Raw genomic sequence first — 19,118 nt, forward strand, 5'->3', positions numbered from 1 at the left:
TTATACGATCACGAAAAAACTTGGAAATTCGTGATAATATCACGAAAAAAGAATAAAAAAAATATGTGACTATATAACGAAATTTCGTGAGACTGGGCTGCATGTTGACACGAATTTAAGAATAAAATGGAATTTTTATTAAGACTGCTACTAGGGGGTGAACTCCGACAGTCTCGTCCGAATATAGTGCACAATGGAAGAGTGGTTTTTAAAATATTAAAAAAAGAAAACATGAAGTGCAATTTTAGTCATTATAAAAGACTGTGAATACTTGAAATGTAACAATATATGAAAGTTAAACAGTATTATAAACAAAAGAAGTTCAAGAGCTCTGCATAGTGCTATACAAAAATACATGTGATGATTATTTACACTTGCACTTTTTTGTGCAATGTTCATAGTTGAATATTAACATTTGGCTCTTGCAATGTTAAACTGCAAAAAGAAAATATGAGTTTTCAGTAATTAGAAGGCAAAATACTGGATATGAGATGTGTGCATCTTCTTTGAAAATGCATGTTTTTTTAATATATGACCTATAACAAAAAAGAACAAAAACTACATAAGTCATAACATATATAATTATAATATATACCTATATTATACAGATAACCTGTATTTTACAGGTTTACCTGTAACCTGTACAGGTAAACAGGTAACCGTTTGACCAGCATCATATTTACAATTTTAACATCTGGCCTTCGAAGAAAAGTAGCTGAAGCCCCCTGGTATAAAGTGTTATTGCACTCCTAACAAAAATCAGTGTGATTTTTCAAATACTTCTTGGAGTCATTGTATATTGCCCAAGGCTCTAATTTAAATTTGAAAGGTGTTTTAGTTTTTATGAGGAAAGAAAGCAGAAATAATATCTTCAGCACCACCTCCTTCATTATTAATGAAGCTGACCATAAACTGTCCAAAATTCTACTTTTTCTATCGAGCTCTAGTGTGAAGCATAGACATACCCAAAATCTTTATACCTAGGCCTTTCCCACAGATGTGTAACAAATGAATCAACAAATGCAGTAGAGATGCAGTTCCAAATGTGGGTGCACATGGTTGGGCAAGATTTGATTATATAAGAGAACGTGACAAGCTTTCATCTTCAGTAAAATAGGTGCAACAAGAGGTTGAAAGTAAGAGGTGACGTTTGACGGGTGCTATTTTTAGACAATATAAGCCTCATCCCTCCTTCCCATCTATCCATTTTGCCATAAAGTGCAGCAGGAAAGCATTTTGGAGAGGGTCACTTAAGCTATTTAGCTTAATACAAAATTATAACAACTCATCTCATCCTTGTCTGCAACAGTGGACCACTGCTCTTCTACATTTTCATACTTTTAATTTTGTTGGTTAAACAAAAAGGCGTAGTGTCATTTACTGTATTATAATTAAGCAAACCGGATATGTGTATTTTTAAAGATGTAGAGATAGCTCATATCTCTGTTCTCAATGCAAGATAAACCAGACTCTATCCGAACACACAAAGGTGTGTGCTTTGTTGAGGCAGAGTCACTGTTCATTGAGTTTTTGTGCACTATGATAAACAGGTAACATGATTCTCAATCCAAACAGTCCAACAACCGCAATTCATCATTGTGATACGGCAAAGAGAATAGAATTAATATTGGGGCAAACATTTACAACAACAAAGCCATTGAACATGGATATTGCATAAACTGTTCATTCAGATTCAGACATTCTGTGTTAGCCCCACAGAATTGCATGTATGTTCATGGCAATTGCGTTGGTGAATCATAACACGTAATAGAAGCCAAGCTATTTTAACCCTTTATATTCATTCAGTTTTAATGTTTTTGATTTTCATTATTTTCTGTCATTCCAGTGCCACACATGGAGTGCCATTTGTCAGAATAAAACAAGCATGTACTGTATCCCCACCCACCTAATGGCTTTTCAATTGAGCACTGAAGTTCAATATTTCTGAGAAAGTGTGCTAGATGTAAGAGGAGATATGTGAAAATTAAAGTCTGAATTATAAATGACATATTGCAAGCAAATTTTACATGAGGCTTGAAAGTCAAGTGTTTGAACTTTTGTAGTCTGTGGAGCAGCCTGAGTTGCTGTAAAAGAAGCCTGAGTACATTTGTAGAGAGTCAGTGAAGCAAATCTTCTTGTTATTTACACATTCACATATTCTAATTATAATAATTTATCCCTCCCTCAAATGTGATCATTCCAGACTAAGAAAACCCAGCGAGAATAACCTTGATATCTTTCATATTGACTGAGTAAGGCCATGTCAAAGATTGAAATCTATGTGAAATCAATGACTGAAATCAATCAATTTCGATGGTCCACATCTCATAATTGGATTATGAGACTTTAGCCTGGATTTCACAGACAGATTTTACTTCATTAAACCTGCGTTACTGGTCTTTGTGCAGACCTATAACTCATCTGTGATTGAAAGTATTGCTAAGCCTTGGTCTTGCTGCAGGAGGCTCACACAAGGCCATGTTTTGTAGACCATTCTGCATACCTGTAAGAAATTACAAGAACACACTAAAACCCATTTCACACAGGACGTTAATCCCAGAAACACTGAGATCCTTTGCCAGCATGGCCGGCCCAAGCCTTTATGGGACCCTAAAAGCACATATTCACATATATGTTCAAACGTATTTTTGTCATGTCATTCGAAACACTATAAAATCAAATGTAAAAGCTCAAATTAAGATACTGTTTTTCAAAAGGTGAACTGAGTACAGCAGAAGTGAAATATTGTACAGTATGTTTATTGGGCTTTTTCATTGTGCTCATAGCAACTACTGATGCTTTCTCTTGCTTTGTGTGTGTTTTTTTTTTTTGCAATTTTTCTGGTTAATGTTGCAGTAACAGTAAAAGCAAAAGTTATTAATCGTAAACATAACACATCATAAAGATCTTACAGCTTGCATAAACATAACATTCAGTATGTTTATATATGAATACCCAGGTGAAAAAGTAGTACACTTCCATAGTGTACTTAAAGTGCTTTATTTTCGCACACTAATTTTGTACTTAATATACTAAAAATTCATCTTTAGTACTTCTTAAGATGTTCTTAAAATCATCTAAGTGTACTTCACTGTGCTATTTTGAGACACCATGAATATGAACTAAAATGCATTTTTAACATACTATCTCTGTATTAAAAAATGTATTTACTTAACACTTGATTTAAACTTGAACTCAACTTTCATACAAAGATGGGTTCAAGTTTACTAAAAGTGGTATCTAAATACATTTTTTAAATACATTTTTAGCACATTTTAGTTCATATTTATGGTGTCTCAAAATAGCACAGTGAAGTACACTTAGATGATTTAAAGAACATCTTAAGAAGTACTAAAGATGAATTTTTAGTATATTAAGTACAAAATTAGTGTGCGAAAATAAAGCACTTTAAGTACACTATGGAAGTGTACTACTTTTTCACCTGGGTAGAAGTGAAGTCATATCAAACTAACAATGAAAGTCCACTCTAATGTCCTTGTTTAACCAGATGCTATTCTGTTAGCTTTTCATTAGCTTGTGTTGGTGAAAAAAATTGAAAAGTGTGTTGAAAAAAATTGAAAAAATCTTGTTTGTTTGCTTGAACTTTATTTTTATTTGCTTGGATGCCTTGCCCAATATTTGTATGTGTAATGTTTCTGCCTCCTCTCCAGCTGAGTTTCGTAAAACTCTATTGATGTTAAGCAGAATTTAAAAGGCCCTGACATGCACCTTTGGCTGCCATGTGTCTGCCATCAGAGTACTAATCTATGTCTAAGTGCATCCTAGAATTATTAATTTAAAGCTATCCAAATCAATTAGTCCTCAGTGAAGCATGTGCAGTGTGGATGCAGTCCAGTTAAAGAAGGGATACTACAGCCTCTGTGTTTTCAACATAAAGTACCAAGCTGAACATGTTAATGGACCAACATTATTATTAACTAATCCGATTTTATGGTTCGATTTAGGAATAATGTTAGAGGTAGGCTCATGGGTAGAGTTGAAGTCTACTCTTCATTTTATTAACATATCATAATTTCCTCTAATGGTAGGGGAAGCTTAGGGTTTGTGGTAGGGATACAGCTTTCATGTTGTCCCAGGACAAACGAAAGATGCTTAGATACCTTTAAGAATGTATTCAGTTTTACTCTAACAATGTTGGGTCACATTAACCCATGCGACAGAACCAGCCTTTGGGTTATTAGTTAACCTATGCTGGGTTACCCCCAGCTATTACTGTGCCAGTACCTTTTAAAAAGGTACTTATATGTACCATTAGGTACAGATATGTATATAAATAAATATAAATTTGGTACTAATATGGACCTCTGAGGTAGTATATAGACGGTTACATCAGACCCACGTGCGGGGATGCGATTACGCGTCTGGTCGAAACTTTACTTTTGGTTTCCGTTTTTTTAATGGCCTGACTGGTTGCTAAACTGAACTCTTGAACAAATACTTAGTCGAAAATAACAAATGTTTTGTTTTTCCTAGGTAATCTATGTGTTGTTTGTTTTGCTTGTTATATAAATAAAAGTACTTTGTTGTTATTTATTCTTAGCGGAGTTTACAGAAAGTTACGTTTTGACCACGAAAACCGCTTGTTTATGTTGTTACTGCTGAAACCGTCTATATACTCTTTAGGTCCCAGGCTGTACGTTTTGAAAGGGTACCGCAAACCCAATCATGGGTTAAAACAACAAATAAGTTTTAGAGAGTTGTTTTTGGATGCTTAAAAAGACTATTTATTGACATTGTATTTTTCCTTTTCCTCATTATACTCTATTTGTCTCTCTCTCTGACTCTGTCCCTAACTCTCTCTCTTTCTGTTTTTCTCTTTGCTCCAGTGGGTGGCATTTGCTTCGCTGTTCTTCATACTGGTTTCCATAACCACATTCTGTCTGGAGACGCACGAGGCCTTTAACCCCATCGTTAATCGAACGTATATTAACCCTACTGACAACAGCACCAGGATTCACCAGGAGACAGAGACAGTAGTCTACCTAACTTACATAGAGGGTGTGTGCGTGGTATGGTTCACCTTTGAGTTCCTCATGCGTGTCACCTTCTGTCCAGACAAAAAGAAGTTCATCAAAAACACTCTCAACATTATAGACTTTGTGGCCATCTTGCCCTTTTACCTGGAGGTGGGTCTGAGCGGGCTGTCCTCTTCAGAGGCAAAGGACGTTCTTGGGTTCCTCAGAGTGGTGCGTTTCGTCCGCATCCTCAGAATCTTCAAACTGACGCGACACTTTGTGGGTCTGCGTGTATTGGGACACACTCTACGCGCCAGCACAAATGAGTTCCTCCTGCTCATTATCTTTCTCGCTCTCGGAGTGCTCATCTTCGCCACCATGATCTACTACGCGGAACGAATCGGTGCCAATCCCAATGACCCGCGTGCCAGCGAGCACACGCATTTCAAAAATATCCCCATTGGCTTCTGGTGGGCCGTTGTGACTATGACCACACTAGGCTATGGAGACATGTACCCTCAGACATGGTCAGGCATGTTGGTGGGAGCGCTGTGCGCCTTGGCTGGTGTATTGACCATTGCTATGCCGGTGCCTGTCATTGTCAATAACTTTGGGATGTACTACTCTCTAGCCATGGCTAAGCAGAAGCTACCAAAGAAAAAGAACAAGCATATTCCCCGTGCCCCACAGCTGGGCTCCCCCAATTACTGTAAGTCAGCCACAAACTCACCCAACCCAAGCCTACGAAGTGAACATTGCTCTCTGGTTGCCCAGGAGGAGATATTAGAAATGAACAGAGAAGGTAGGAAACTTCTTTATCTTTCCTTGCAATACAGAATCTTCATAGACGTGACTTCTCATGAAGCCCGAATTCACACATGTAAACTGTATGCAGAATCTCTCATTTGGGATTCATTCAAATGCAGCCCAACCATCTGGAGACATTACAAAATCTCATCACACTGCATTCTGTTCTGCGTCTTTACACAGACAAGCATAGACACAAACACACATAAGCGTCTTCACCATGGTTGCATAACAACCAATACCCTATGCATCATTTTGTAGGTCTGCGTTTTTTTCCATCGGACTCCTGTGAGGATAAATTATATTCACCCAGACAAACAGTGGCACGCTTATTCAACCTCCCGCTTATGTGCTGTATTTATTGATAGTTGTAAAGTACTTACATATAAGCATAATGTGTAAATGTGATCTTAAACATACATATTGTACATATTTTAATAAAAATTGACAATTTAACGATTTTGTCAAGAAGGCATGGGAACATGCCATAACCCACCATATAATGCAGACACAGATTATAGCTAGATTTTTACAGATTCACTAAGAACATTAACTAACATTACTTCATAATATGATGTTTATTATCATTTATTTGTAAACTAGAAATAGTTAGAAATCCGAGAATTTCAAGACATGGGGAGTTGAAATCCCTCTACACTGTAAAAAATACTTTGCTGCCTTAAAATTTTTTGTTGAATCAACTCTGATTTACAAGTCATGTCAACAGAGATGAGTTGTCATAACATATAAAATATAGTTGAGAAAAGTCAACTTAATTTTTTTAAGTTATAACAACTCACCTGTAGTTATAACAACTCATCTTTAGTCAAGATAAATATTTGTAAGTTGAAATGACTTGTAAATCCAAGTTGATTCAACAAAAAAATTTAAGGCAGCAAAGTATTTTTTACAGTATATTTTGTATTACTGAGAAAGCAACAATAATAGCAAGCTCCATATGTTATTCTGGTTCATTGTGGTTGTAACCACTGTTATCCCTATCATCATAGTAATGTCCATGTTTCATATGATGCTATTTGTTTTGTTACTGAATTTGTTATTTAAGACTGTAAAACTATCCACCAGACTTGGATGTAAATGTGAGCAGCATACATTAGATCAGGGGTCTCCAACATGGTGCCCGCAGAGTCTGTGAGGTGCCCACATAATATATACATTATGTGTGTCCCTGGGTAACACACATAATGTATATACTGAACGCTCGGTCGCAAACATCTAATAAATGTAACATCTAAGCATTACAAATTCTAGTTAGAAAAGCTGAGGTATGGAAATAAGTTACGCAGTGTTTAGTCTCATGTGATCAGTCCATCCTGTTTAAACAGAGCTTTCTTACTGTATGGTGCAAAGAATAGAGGGGCTGTGCTTTCGGTTTTCACACCATCTCTTTATTATTTCATTCTCTGTGTTTTTACTCTGCACTAGAGCCTGTTGCCATAGTAACAGTGTCTAAGCAACGGCACAATAGGAATCGCAGTCTGCAACGAGCCGCAGTCATTCACTCGCCTCGCACGACTTCTGTGCAGCAAAACACACACCTCGCACATGCGATTAGATGCGCTGAGGAGGAATGCAGCGTAAATCGATACAAGCCCATGCTGTTAAGTGGCGATTGAGTTTTTAGAGATAAAATGTCTCTGAATGTGTTCTCGGGATAAAATCTATCTGCATCTCTAATGGTGGATGTTTGGATGTGAATGGGACACATAATGGACCATGAATCCATTGAAACTTCATGGCTGTTAGTGTAAATAGAAATCATAATCTAAAAATAAATCTCAGCACAGGCTCTTAAAATCTGTCTTGTAAATGAGTTTGTAGATGGCACATTGGAGAAAGGCCTTGACTATAATCTCCATCCATTTGACTTTGGGCAGAGAACTGTAAGATTCACAAGCACATAGAGCGAAAGCATCTGTTGAATTGGCCACAATCGCAAAACTACCGAGCAAACATAGTGCAGCTATGTCTTGAGTACACATGGATTCACTGTGTGGGTTTGGTCAACGTCCTCAGTGACTATATCTGTCCCTGTTTTATAGTTTTTTCTAAATCAGAGGTCTCTTGAGGAATCTCAGTGGTGTAATTATCATTATGCCTACTGTTTGTATTACAACGTGATATTGTGGTTATGATAAAATATGTGATCCTGTATGTGAAATCCAGGAAAAAGTCTCAGATTAGGGGCATCATAATTAGATTTTACTCATTGATTTGACTTAAATTTCAATCTTTGTAATGGCCTTAATCAATAATAAAGATATCAAGATTAAAGTGAAATGAGGAATATTTTATTTTAAAAAAGCACAGAAAATCCGACATGATCTTAGGGAAATTTGTGTTATAGTCACAGAACATTTGATCACTTTATCTGAGTCCATGTCACGGAATTCAGCTTTTTTCCGTGCCGGGAGCACGGATGTCTTTTCTGTGTCACTCCCACGGATTTCTTGTGTCCTTTTATGTATTGTTTTCTTATTGTTTTTTCCTATTTTCAAGTCATTGTCACTTGGGGTTGGGGTTACATTTGGGTTTTGGGTTAGGATGTCTAAAAATGTAACGGAAAGTGATTCTAACCCCAACCCAAGTGACAATGGTAAGAAAATAGGAAAAAACTATGGAAAACAAAACATAAAATGACACGAGAAATCCATGGGAGTGACACAGAAAACACATTTGTGCTCCCGGCACAGAAAAAAGCTGAATTCCATGACATCAACACGGATAATATGATCAAATTTTCCATAACTATAACACAGAATTTCGTGAGATCAGGTTGGAAAAATCACAGGGAGAGTGACATATTGCTGGGATTTTTAAATAGTGTCATGTATTATTCTTGTATATGGATGAATTGATAATTGGTCCAATGTACTTTATACAGTACCCACACATAAAAATGGAAATAAGTCCTCTAAATTGTTATTCTTTGTATGTTTGGAATACAGCACTCTTGACTTTGCTTTTCAAACCAAGAAGTTGACCTTTTTTTTGAAAAAAAAAAAAATCTACATTCAACATTTTAGCAATCCACCATCAAGTGTTTTTTTATGGTAAACAGTACTGCTGCTTTTACAGTAAACAGTGCATTCTCTCTGGAGCGCAATGTATTTCTTTCCATAGACCGCAGGAATGATGGGAACAACAATGATGGAGAAGACAGTAATAAAATATGTGAATTAGTCAAAATACACACTTGTCACAGCTTTGATGCCCAGGCAGTAAACATATAAATCAATCAGATTCTTTAGACATTGAATGTATTGTAATTTAGATAAAAGCATCAGCTGCTAAATGCATAAATGTAATTGTAATGAAAACCTGAGTTAGTGACCTTCAAGACTCATAACTGTGCCTCTACTCTATCAATGACTGCATACTCCAGCACACTCATTATTATGAGTACATGGTTACTATAATCAAAACTTTATTGTGCTTGAGATTCATGCGGTCTACAGCCAACATGCAGCTAAAAGTCTCTCTTTTAGAAGAATAAAGGGCACCCTCTTAAATTACCATCATTAATTATTCATCAGCCATGTTTAACCACACACAACTCACAATTGTAATCTTATTTTGTGCTATATATTCATTCACAACTGTTATAAAAGAGCTTTCAAAGTCTTTTAGTTGTTACGCTTCAATAAACAAACATATTTCATTTAAAGTAACATTTGTTTTGTAGTATTATTTGGAAAAAAAGTGTGCACTTACTATACCCTTTGAAATTTATTTTGCAGGAAACTAGATTATTTAAAGTTACTCAAGAGCAGTCGTGGCCTAATGGTTAGCGAGTTGGGTCTTATAAGCCAAAGGTTGTTTGTTTGAGTCTCACGGCCGGAAGGTTGCGACTGAGGTGCCCTTGAGTAAGGGACTTAAGTTGCTCCCTGGACACTGCAATAATAGCTGCTGTATGGGTTACCATACTTGATAGTTATGTCACTTCTAACTACTGGGGGCATTCGTATATACTCTTGCATTATTTCTAGACAGTAAATGCTATATAAATAAACATTTACATTTGACTTCTTTTGCTTCATTTAAAAAAGTAATGGATCAGTTTTTTTTTTCAAAATAGACAATCACCCTCCTCCAACCCCAGCTCTACCTGTCTAGAATATAGGATTTTGCAGCCTGGTTTCATGAGAAATCCTACATATTTTACAAGTTGGCTAATTCGTATCAATTTAATCAATTCGTAACAAGTTAATCGTGCAAAATCGTTCGATTCTCATGAGAAAAAAAACCACGAAACCGAACCCCTAACCCTAATGTCATAGGGGTCAAGGCAAATCGTACCAAAACTTATGAATGTGGTTGTATGAATTAATACGAATCAGCCAACTCGTAAGATATGTACGAATTCTCGTGAGATAGTTTTGGATTTTGTAAACATTTTGTGCATTATTGTAGCATCATAGAATACGATAAGATTTGCATTTAACAGCACTGTAGGCCTTAGTATTATTAGTAAAGAAAGAAAACAAACCGAAAAGCATATAGGTGATTGTGAGAGGGATACCGTGTTCATCAGACTATTCATGAAGATGAGTCACGTCCTCCCCCATCCTGCTTGCAGACTCTTCAGTACAATTGATTGCGTCACTTCACAACTGTGTATATGTTTTTAAAGGTTTGTGTGCTGTTAGCTGTAAAATGCGTGCACACCCCACACAAACAGATGAAAAAATACAAGAAATTCACTCAGATATTTATATGCATATCTCCCCTGAGTTCTTATTTGCAGAGTAATATCAAAACCTGCTTACTGTACAAATAACAACACCATGGCCTGAACCATTAGCCTTACACATTTCATTTTTTGGTAGAAAAGGATCTGAGGGATTAGAACATGTTTTTTATTAAAAAATCAACATTATTTTCCGTCACTTTGTAGTGTGGTGGGATTTAGTTCACTGTAGTGTGTGTGCTGTACATTTGATCTATCAATAGACCATAATGAAATGTAGCTACTCGAATATTACCAGCCAGACTTGTGTCCAATTTGAATGACTGCAGAGCTCAACCCTGTTGTGTTCAGTGATAGATGTTCTTCAGTTGACAGTAACAACACGTTGCTTGAATCATTGGTGATACAATGGAAAATCCAGGTGGGAGATATGATGGTTCCCAAAATTTTTTCCCTGAGGAGTTTTGGCAGCGTTCTCCCTTCTCACCGCTCTGATCGATGAGGCGTAAATCGAGTGAGCAGAAGCCTCTGGCTGCCAGATAGCTCACAGGTGAACAGGCTGGTTGCCATGAGCTGTTTCTATATATTACACAGTGGCCAGAGGCTGTAGTTCAATGTTATTTCTTTATTTTTTTGGAGCAGAACCAAAGCAACACCTTTCTGTTTGGTTAAATGTAGTGTTACAAAATCTACATATGTGATGCTCCTTTAATTGTGTCTTTCGTTAGAGAGAAGGTTTAGTGGTAATTTGCTTGCATAGCAGCTTTTGGGATATTTTGTAATAAATTATATATTATAATAAACCCTGTGCATAGCTAAATGGATCTCTGGACAATGCTCTTTAAAGTCACTTTTTTAGATTCCTATGCTTTATAAATAACTTAGAATGTCAATTACAATGGATTTAGTGTAAATTATAATTTGTGTGTGTGTGTGTGTGTACCTGGTAATTATCACGGTTGGGGACCAATTGTCCCCACAAAGTTAGGAATACCAGGTTTTTTGTGACCTTGTGGGAACATTTTGAGGTCCCCATGAGGAAACAAGCTTATAAATCAAACAAAATGATGTTTATTGAAAATGGGAAGTATCAGAAAGTTTTCTGTGATGGTTGGGGTTAGGGTTTGGGTTAGGCGAAGGGAATAGAATATACAGTTTGTACAGTATAAAAACCATTACGTCTACGGAAACCACAAAACATGGAAATCAGAATGTGTGTTTGTGTGTGTATCTGGTAATAATCACATTGTGGGGACCAATTGCACCACAAAGATATGAATACCAGTAAATTTGTGACCTCGTGGGGACATTTTGAGGTCCTCATGAGGAAACAAGCTTATAAATCAAACAGTATAATGTTTATTGAAAGTCTAAGGTACAAGAAAGGTTCCATGCTAATTTTTTAAGTGACAAACTGTTGTTTACTTTCTTTACATTGAAATTATTTCAAACATTGAGTTTATGATTAAATCATTGTATTAGAATATATAAAACACCTTATTGAGGTGTTCTTGTAAGATCAGGTCTTTTAATACCTGAATTTGTTATCCCAGGGTCATTTTTATTCCCTAAAATGTATAGCTCAGATCCGAGGCATATATCAGAGGTTTTTAAACTGTGGGTATGGACACAGTGGGATAAGATAGGTCATGCAAAGTCGCTATGCTGTTGTGGTGAATGACACAAAAACAGTTTAGTCCAATTAATGACTATAGCAATGACAGTAATTTTGATATGAAATACCATAAATTATTTATATTTTTCAATTAAACGTTCATTTAATTAAAGGGGCCATGGCATGAAAATCTAACTTTTTCCATGTATAAGTGCTATAATTGGGTCCCCAGTGCTTCTATCAACCTAGAAAATGTGAAAAAGAACAACCCAGTAACTTAGTTTTGGTAAACCATTCTCTACAAGCACATGAAAAAATAGGTTGTGGAAATTCGGCTCTCCTTATGATGTCATAAGGAGCTCTTATTATAATAATACCGCCCATTAATCTGCACTATCCAACCACAGCACTGCCATTAAGTGCAGAGAAAAAGAGAGACAGAGAAAATAATTCACGGCACAATTGAGTTTCAATTTCAACAAACCACCATCATTGTGATCAGTGTTTGCACTTCATCAGCTCATTTGCATTTTAAATGACACACCCCAAACCGCACATTTTTGCACACACCTACAAAGTGGCAATTTTAACATGCTAAAATAAATTATTTATATGGTATTTTGTGCTAAAACTTCACATATGTGCTCTGGGGACACCGAGATTTATTTGACATCTTAAATAAGTCTTGTGACATGGCCCCTTTAATAAAATGACAAGACACATAAAAAGGTCTAGGGATAGATTATAAGCTACCTATTTATACAGGTTTGTAATAACTTGAAAGTGAGTAAGTGAGCCACAAAATAAAAGTTTGGGAACCACTGGCTTAGATAAAGGCATCTCTCTAAATATACACACATTTAAGATGCACACATTTATAGTGACCACCATTACCATTTCATCCATCTTTCTTTTACAATCCCTTACATGCATCAGGTTGGGTGCAGCACTATAGTTTCATGTTCTTCTTATGTGTTTAAAGATCCTAAAGTGAACGGTGATGCAGCTAAAGCAGCCCTGGCCAATGAGGACTGTCCCCACATAGACCAAGCCATTTCCCCCGAGGACGGCCAGATCTTCAATCCCAGCGAGCCACGAGGAGACACTCCATGTTTTTTGCTAAACGTCAGCAGGCGATCTACGAACACAGGCACCAGAGTGAGGAAGGGTATGTGACGGCAAAACTTTGTGCCTGACATACATGCACACAATTCTATTGCAGCACTACACACACACACACACAATAAAGACACAGTGAAGCTGCACAACATATACAGTACACACGGCCATGGACAGTCCAAACAAGCAGAGCGCGCCCACAACAGACAGCTTGTAACTATTGGTGTGTTCATCACAAAAGAAATGCAGAAATGCTTATTAACTTCCCAGCAGACACATCTTATGTCTCAACCATGTCAGCAGCCAGACTTACAGTAGATATTCTTTACATATATTGTTTATCATTACTTGTCATTAATTCGCTTATTATCTACATAAGGGTAAAAAACACCCCTGCACACTTAGATCCTTCCACAAGTCACTTTTCTCCAACCCTCTTCTCTTTTAACATATTGTAAATACGTTTTTTTCCACACCACGCTGCATTATGTCAAACTCATATTAACACACATATACCTGCCTTCTGGGCCAACCTTAATCTTCCCTTTTTTCTGTTTTTCTTTGTTGTTCGTTTGTTTTTACTTGTTTCTTACGCCACTGTACATGTGGTCCGTCTCTATGTTTGTACCTCCCTCCACCTCTTCCTCTCTCCCATCTTCCTTATGCTACCTGATTGGCTAATAGCCGGAACCTTCTCAGGGAGGTCAGGGGCGGAGCCGGGCGGCCCGAAGCATGACCCGCAGGGTTACCCACTGCTGCAGCTAGGCTGGGCGCACAGCCCAGAAGATGGCCATGCCAGGGTCACCACCTGATAACCATTCCTGTGTTGCTGTCATACGACATAGCGTTCAAATCGCTCAGCAGCCTTAGATTCATTTAAGGCCCTTACACACTATGTAGCTTTACAGGCTGTCAATTGAAGTGCAACATGTCAGCAAATGTACAGTATAGTGATATAAAGGCCAACACATTTAAACACAGTGTATGAACTTTGATGTCAATTAATCTGACTAATCACACTTCAGCAACAACAAAAAGCAGACATGGCTGCATATTATTATGAATAATATTCAAAAGAGATTATGTCGCCTACTACTGTATCATCCTTAAAGTGTTATTAATTTGTCACACCCGTGCATCATCATTTTCTAACCAATAGCGCTGTCTGTCTGTGTCACATGACATGTTGCTCTGTGTGAGCATGCTCTGTTTGACTCCAAATCCTACCCACAGGCAAATGCACCACAAGTTGGTCAACATCAATACTAGGCAGAACTACACACACTGTTCTCAACAAATATGTTGTTTTATTGTCTGGAAGTACTTTTGTGTGTGTTTCAGAGTGTGCGTGTGTGTTAGATCTGTTGTGTGTATGTGCATGTAGGGCGTATTTGGGATGGTCTGTTCTTTATTTCTGTAGCATTATGTTGTGCATGTGTTGGGTCAGTCCTGTGGCCCCGCTGCACAGCTTGGTCCTGATGCCTGCATGGTGTTGGACGGGACAGTGAAGACTTGGTTTGCACACAGGCAAAGAAAAAGTTGGCACACACACACACGATACACTATTAAAAAAGTGCCTGATATTGATAGGGCCTGGCCCTGACCAATCATATGACTAAACCAGAACCTGAATATGTTAATTTGTCTTTAGTTAAAATTATAAGATCAATTCTATTTTTCTTTTGCCTTGCAATCCGTAGCCTTCTCTGCTCTCTCTCTAAAGCCAGATTAACCAAGTGCTCTCTGTGCATGTCATCACACAGAAATTGCATGCAGTTTTAAACCCTTTACCTTTGACCCATACCAGCAACAGCCACCTACAGTATGAAAACATGGTGTGGAGCAAAATGACAGAGCTGAAACAGCAGACAAACCCGTTGTGTCTCAGCAATTGCCATTTGCACATTTCTCTCTACTAAACCAAGGTTATCAAAAGTCCCGAAGCCTGGGCACCATAACCAACAAGGCCCGAACGCTGGCCGAGGTGGTGTCGATGTCCACTGGGTCCTGTGGCCCACCCGTTCTCCTGCGGCGATCCCATTCTCCAATCCCCTCCATTCTCTAAGAGATGGAGCAGTGCTGTATTTAGAGCTGTTTCCCTGGGTCTTCCTCCTGCCCTGCTGCCTTCTGTCCTCTGCGGTGTTTGATTTGGTCGCGTCTGTCCTGTTCTCTGGTCCTTGTCTTCTGGAGCTGTGTTTTTTGTCTCCTCCTCCGCTCATTTTGCTTCTTGTCTTTACCTACCGGCTCTCAACTCATACAAGCCATTAAGTGTCCAAAAGATCTCAGGAAAAGTTTTATGGATTCACTATTTACGAGCGGAGGTGTCTGTCAATCATTTAAGAACTGGATACCCTGATTAAAGAGCACAGTATTGTTACAGGGATCATTTCAAAACTAAAAAACGAAAAAAGACTCACGTTTTATGAAGCATAACCTTTCCTTTCCAGTTGTGCAATGTCAAGTATTAATTATGACAAATAACATGATGATTATTATGTTTTTTATTTCCCCTTTGCCCTGATGGAATTTTCTTTCCCTCTCTTTATCAATAAGATCCTAGATAAGAGGTTTTATAGGACCACAATGTTCTCGCTTTGGAATAGACATCTATGTCTTCTTCCTCTACAATTCTTTCATTCTCTCTCTGTACGTTTCTGTCCAACTCCACCTCTTTTGCCTCCCAAGTTTTCATCATACAGAAAATAATCAGTAGGACATCTGATTTTCGTAGCTCATTTTCTCCTCATTTTTGTGAGTTGATGAAAACAAGGCCCAATGGCAGGATGACCCTGAGCAACCCCACCCTCCCCTGTATTTTCTACTGCAGATCCCTGCAAAGCTGACACTGCCCTAGTTAAGTATATGCAGGCAGAGGTGCTCAAAGTGACCTGAGAAGGAAGCAGCATCTCAGTAGGGGAACCGAAACCTCCAGCTTTTTCTTCGTGATTCCCCAATGGCCAGAGGGATTCAAGGCTGGAGTCCAAAAGAAGGAACTAAATATATATATATATATAGTTAAAAAGACAAGCATTTTGCTAGTCAAGAGGATTTTGTTACTTCACGCAGTGGTAGATGATTTTATTGAGAATGAGTTTATGATGAAAAATTCTTTCTTTAATGCTCTCCAACTGTGTATGGAAGAGTGCGGACCTTTTAAAGAAGAACATGTAAGGACCATACAGTACGCCGATTGAAAAAGGAAGAATAAATGGATGGTTTTAAATCAAGCAAAATGAGTTTTATAATGAAACTATCGCTCACGATAGAAGATGCAGTGGACTCTTACCTGTTGATTTTAGCATGAACTGCATGCTGTTAGATAAAAAAGAGGAAAATATTCTATATCTGTTATGAATATCTGTACAAAGCACATATTTTTTTCAAGAGTTCTTGACTTTTGCAGAATTTACATGTAGCCATTGATAATGAGATGTTTAAAGAACATGCTATTTATTTTAGCAACAAATTTCTTCATTCTGTCTTCAACAGCTTCATAGGTTTTTACCACATATGACTCTGGTCACATTGACCTCGAATTTTAAATGAGACAGCAGTGGTTACTTGAGATAGATTGTAAATTCAGCTTTTTCAACTTTGTTTCTGTCTGGCATGCTTGTGATTCTTATAGAGAAAACAACTGAGCAAAATGAATTATTTTTCTGTTTTATCTCATAATTATCGGTGAATAGATCCTGTGGAAAACTATAGTGAGCAACTGTTTAACATATCGCGTAAAGACTTTCGACAGTGTTATTTTTTGAGAGAAAAAAATGTACACCTTTGTGTCTTTTGAGTACACAAAGAAAAGCAAAAAAAGACAGATGTATATTTACAATAAAAGAAAATTGTATGCAATTTAGAACTTTGGGGAAAACAAATGCATGCATGCACTATGTTATGCAACAATAACTGCATAGAAAAACAGGAAAACATGACTACAACCATAGCATGAAATAAATTTTGTATGAAACCTCATAAGGGCTTTGTTTTATTTTTAATTTTTTTTTCATTGATTGCAATGGAATGTTGGTTTTATTTCTCTTTTATTTTCTCTTTGTATGAACCAATACTCTCTTTAGCCTGAACTTGACAGGCGCAAAGAGGTGAATTGGAAGGTTACTGAAGGCCATGAAAAGCAAAAGCAATGTGTCTTCAGGTGAAGCAGCATGGGAGACTGTACTGGTGAGCATGGTGATAAATGAAACCATTAACATTTGAAGGAAACAGTGAACACCTGCATGCCGCAAACAAGCTGAAGTTTTGATCTTGGAAACAATGAACCGGTGTGCGTTCTGCTCAATGAGGTATGATGCTAAAGCCTGCATGGTAAACGTGCCTGCTATAGCAGACTGCATTAACGTCAGCCTCTGGTCTTCTTTCATCCCTTCCTTCTCCTCCCTATAGCCCTACATCTGCACGCCATCCCTCTTCACCCGTCTTTGTTCTCTTTGTGTCTGGGTAATAACTCGTCTGTTGTCTCTCTTCTTTTTCATCTTTGTAGAGGCTTCTCGGCAGGTCCAGCACAAACAGCCCGCAGACTCAGTGTGTGTCATGAATCGTGGCGTTCCCACCACTTTGTGCATGGCCCAGAACACCCCTCCTCCCTCCTCGTGATTCTGATCTATAAGTGTGTGTTCATGTACATACAGTAAATGGGTGGATCCATGGGTGGAATGCAAAGTGGGGAATGGCCCTTACACAGACCTGTTTCTACACCTTAAATGTATTTCAAGGGGACATCTGCCAACCATCCACCCCGTATTTGTTGGCTGATAATATTGTCAACTTTTTAACCTGGTCTAGTGGTGTGTAAACAGTGTATTCGAGTGCATGCTTGTTTAAAATGTGTGGTTTTGTGTGTCTGTTGTAAATATGCTTTTTGTGTTGCCCATGCTTGCTGTTGGATATTTAGAGCAATCTTTAGGAGGTTAAACATACCCATTATCTTTATTCATTTTGTGACTCATAGCAAATATTCACAAAGCTGCCTTTAAATTTGAATAGGGTCGGACTAATAGGGGCAGTTTCCCAAACAGGGTTTAGATTATTCCAGGACCTTAGTTATATTGGGAAAATTAAGTAGTTTTTACAAACAAACCTTACAAAAACATTACTGGTGTGCATCTTGAAACAAAACAATGGCACTGATATATGTTACAATATGTCAGTGAAAGATGTTTTTAAAGAGCACCTATTCCATTTCTAAAAAACAAAGTTATTTGGTATATTTGGTATAATACAATGTGTTTGCGTGGTTTATGGTTAAAAACATATTATTTCCCACATACCGTACATTTTTGTAGCTCCAGGTTTCATTCTCTTTCTGAAACACACAGATTTGAAAAGCTTTGTGTCCCTGATTGGCCAGCTAATTTGTAGGTTGTGATTGGCCGGAATACCTATTTGACGTTGTCAGCCGGAAATGTGATGCTCCTTACCATGTTTGAAAGATCACAATGCAATGCTAACAGGCAATGTTCCCTCTAATTTTTTTCAGCACTGAGCAAATAATTTTTTTTCTGAGCACACATTTCAGTACTGTGAGGAATTCGCAACCACACGACCTGCCGAAAATGAACACGAGCCTGCGTTAACCATAGGAGATTCAAAGAGATGACAGTGTAGCGTGTAACGGGGTTTAGTGTATACACACGTATAATGTTCAATGTGGGCCTGTGTATAAATCCCAATACATGTAATTAACACTCTCTTTGAATTTACCAGGTACCTGGGTTTAGCAGATTGAACCGTTCACCTCAAGCTGAAAATCAGTTCTCATATACTACAGTGCAAATAAATAAATAAATAAAATACTTGTAAAAGTGTAACACTGTTTCATTTTGTTTGTAATCCAAATTCATGATTCACTTAAATGACTCTGTTGGGTTGA

The 19,118-nt window shown here is 37.6% G+C and overlaps 1 protein-coding gene across 4 annotated transcripts in view; it reads left to right on the forward strand.

The window, feature by feature from the left end:
- Positions 1-19,118, forward strand: part of kcnc1a (potassium voltage-gated channel, Shaw-related subfamily, member 1a) — a 36,618-nt gene that overhangs the window by 11,797 nt on the left and 5,703 nt on the right. The window contains exons 2-4 of one of the 4 annotated variants that reach the window (XM_065267559.1): positions 4,848-5,778; positions 13,092-13,277; positions 17,730-18,699. In XM_065267559.1, coding sequence (XP_065123631.1) covers positions 4,848-5,778; positions 13,092-13,277; positions 17,730-17,842 — 1,230 coding nt within the window. In that variant the 3' untranslated portion in view covers positions 17,843-18,699. The other 3 variants (XM_065267560.2, XM_065267557.2, XM_065267558.2) reach the window with 3 other exon arrangements.

The sequence above is a fragment of the Paramisgurnus dabryanus genome, chromosome 2 (assembly GCF_030506205.2).
Source record: "Paramisgurnus dabryanus chromosome 2, PD_genome_1.1, whole genome shotgun sequence".
Lineage (NCBI taxonomy): Eukaryota > Metazoa > Chordata > Actinopteri > Cypriniformes > Cobitidae > Paramisgurnus > Paramisgurnus dabryanus.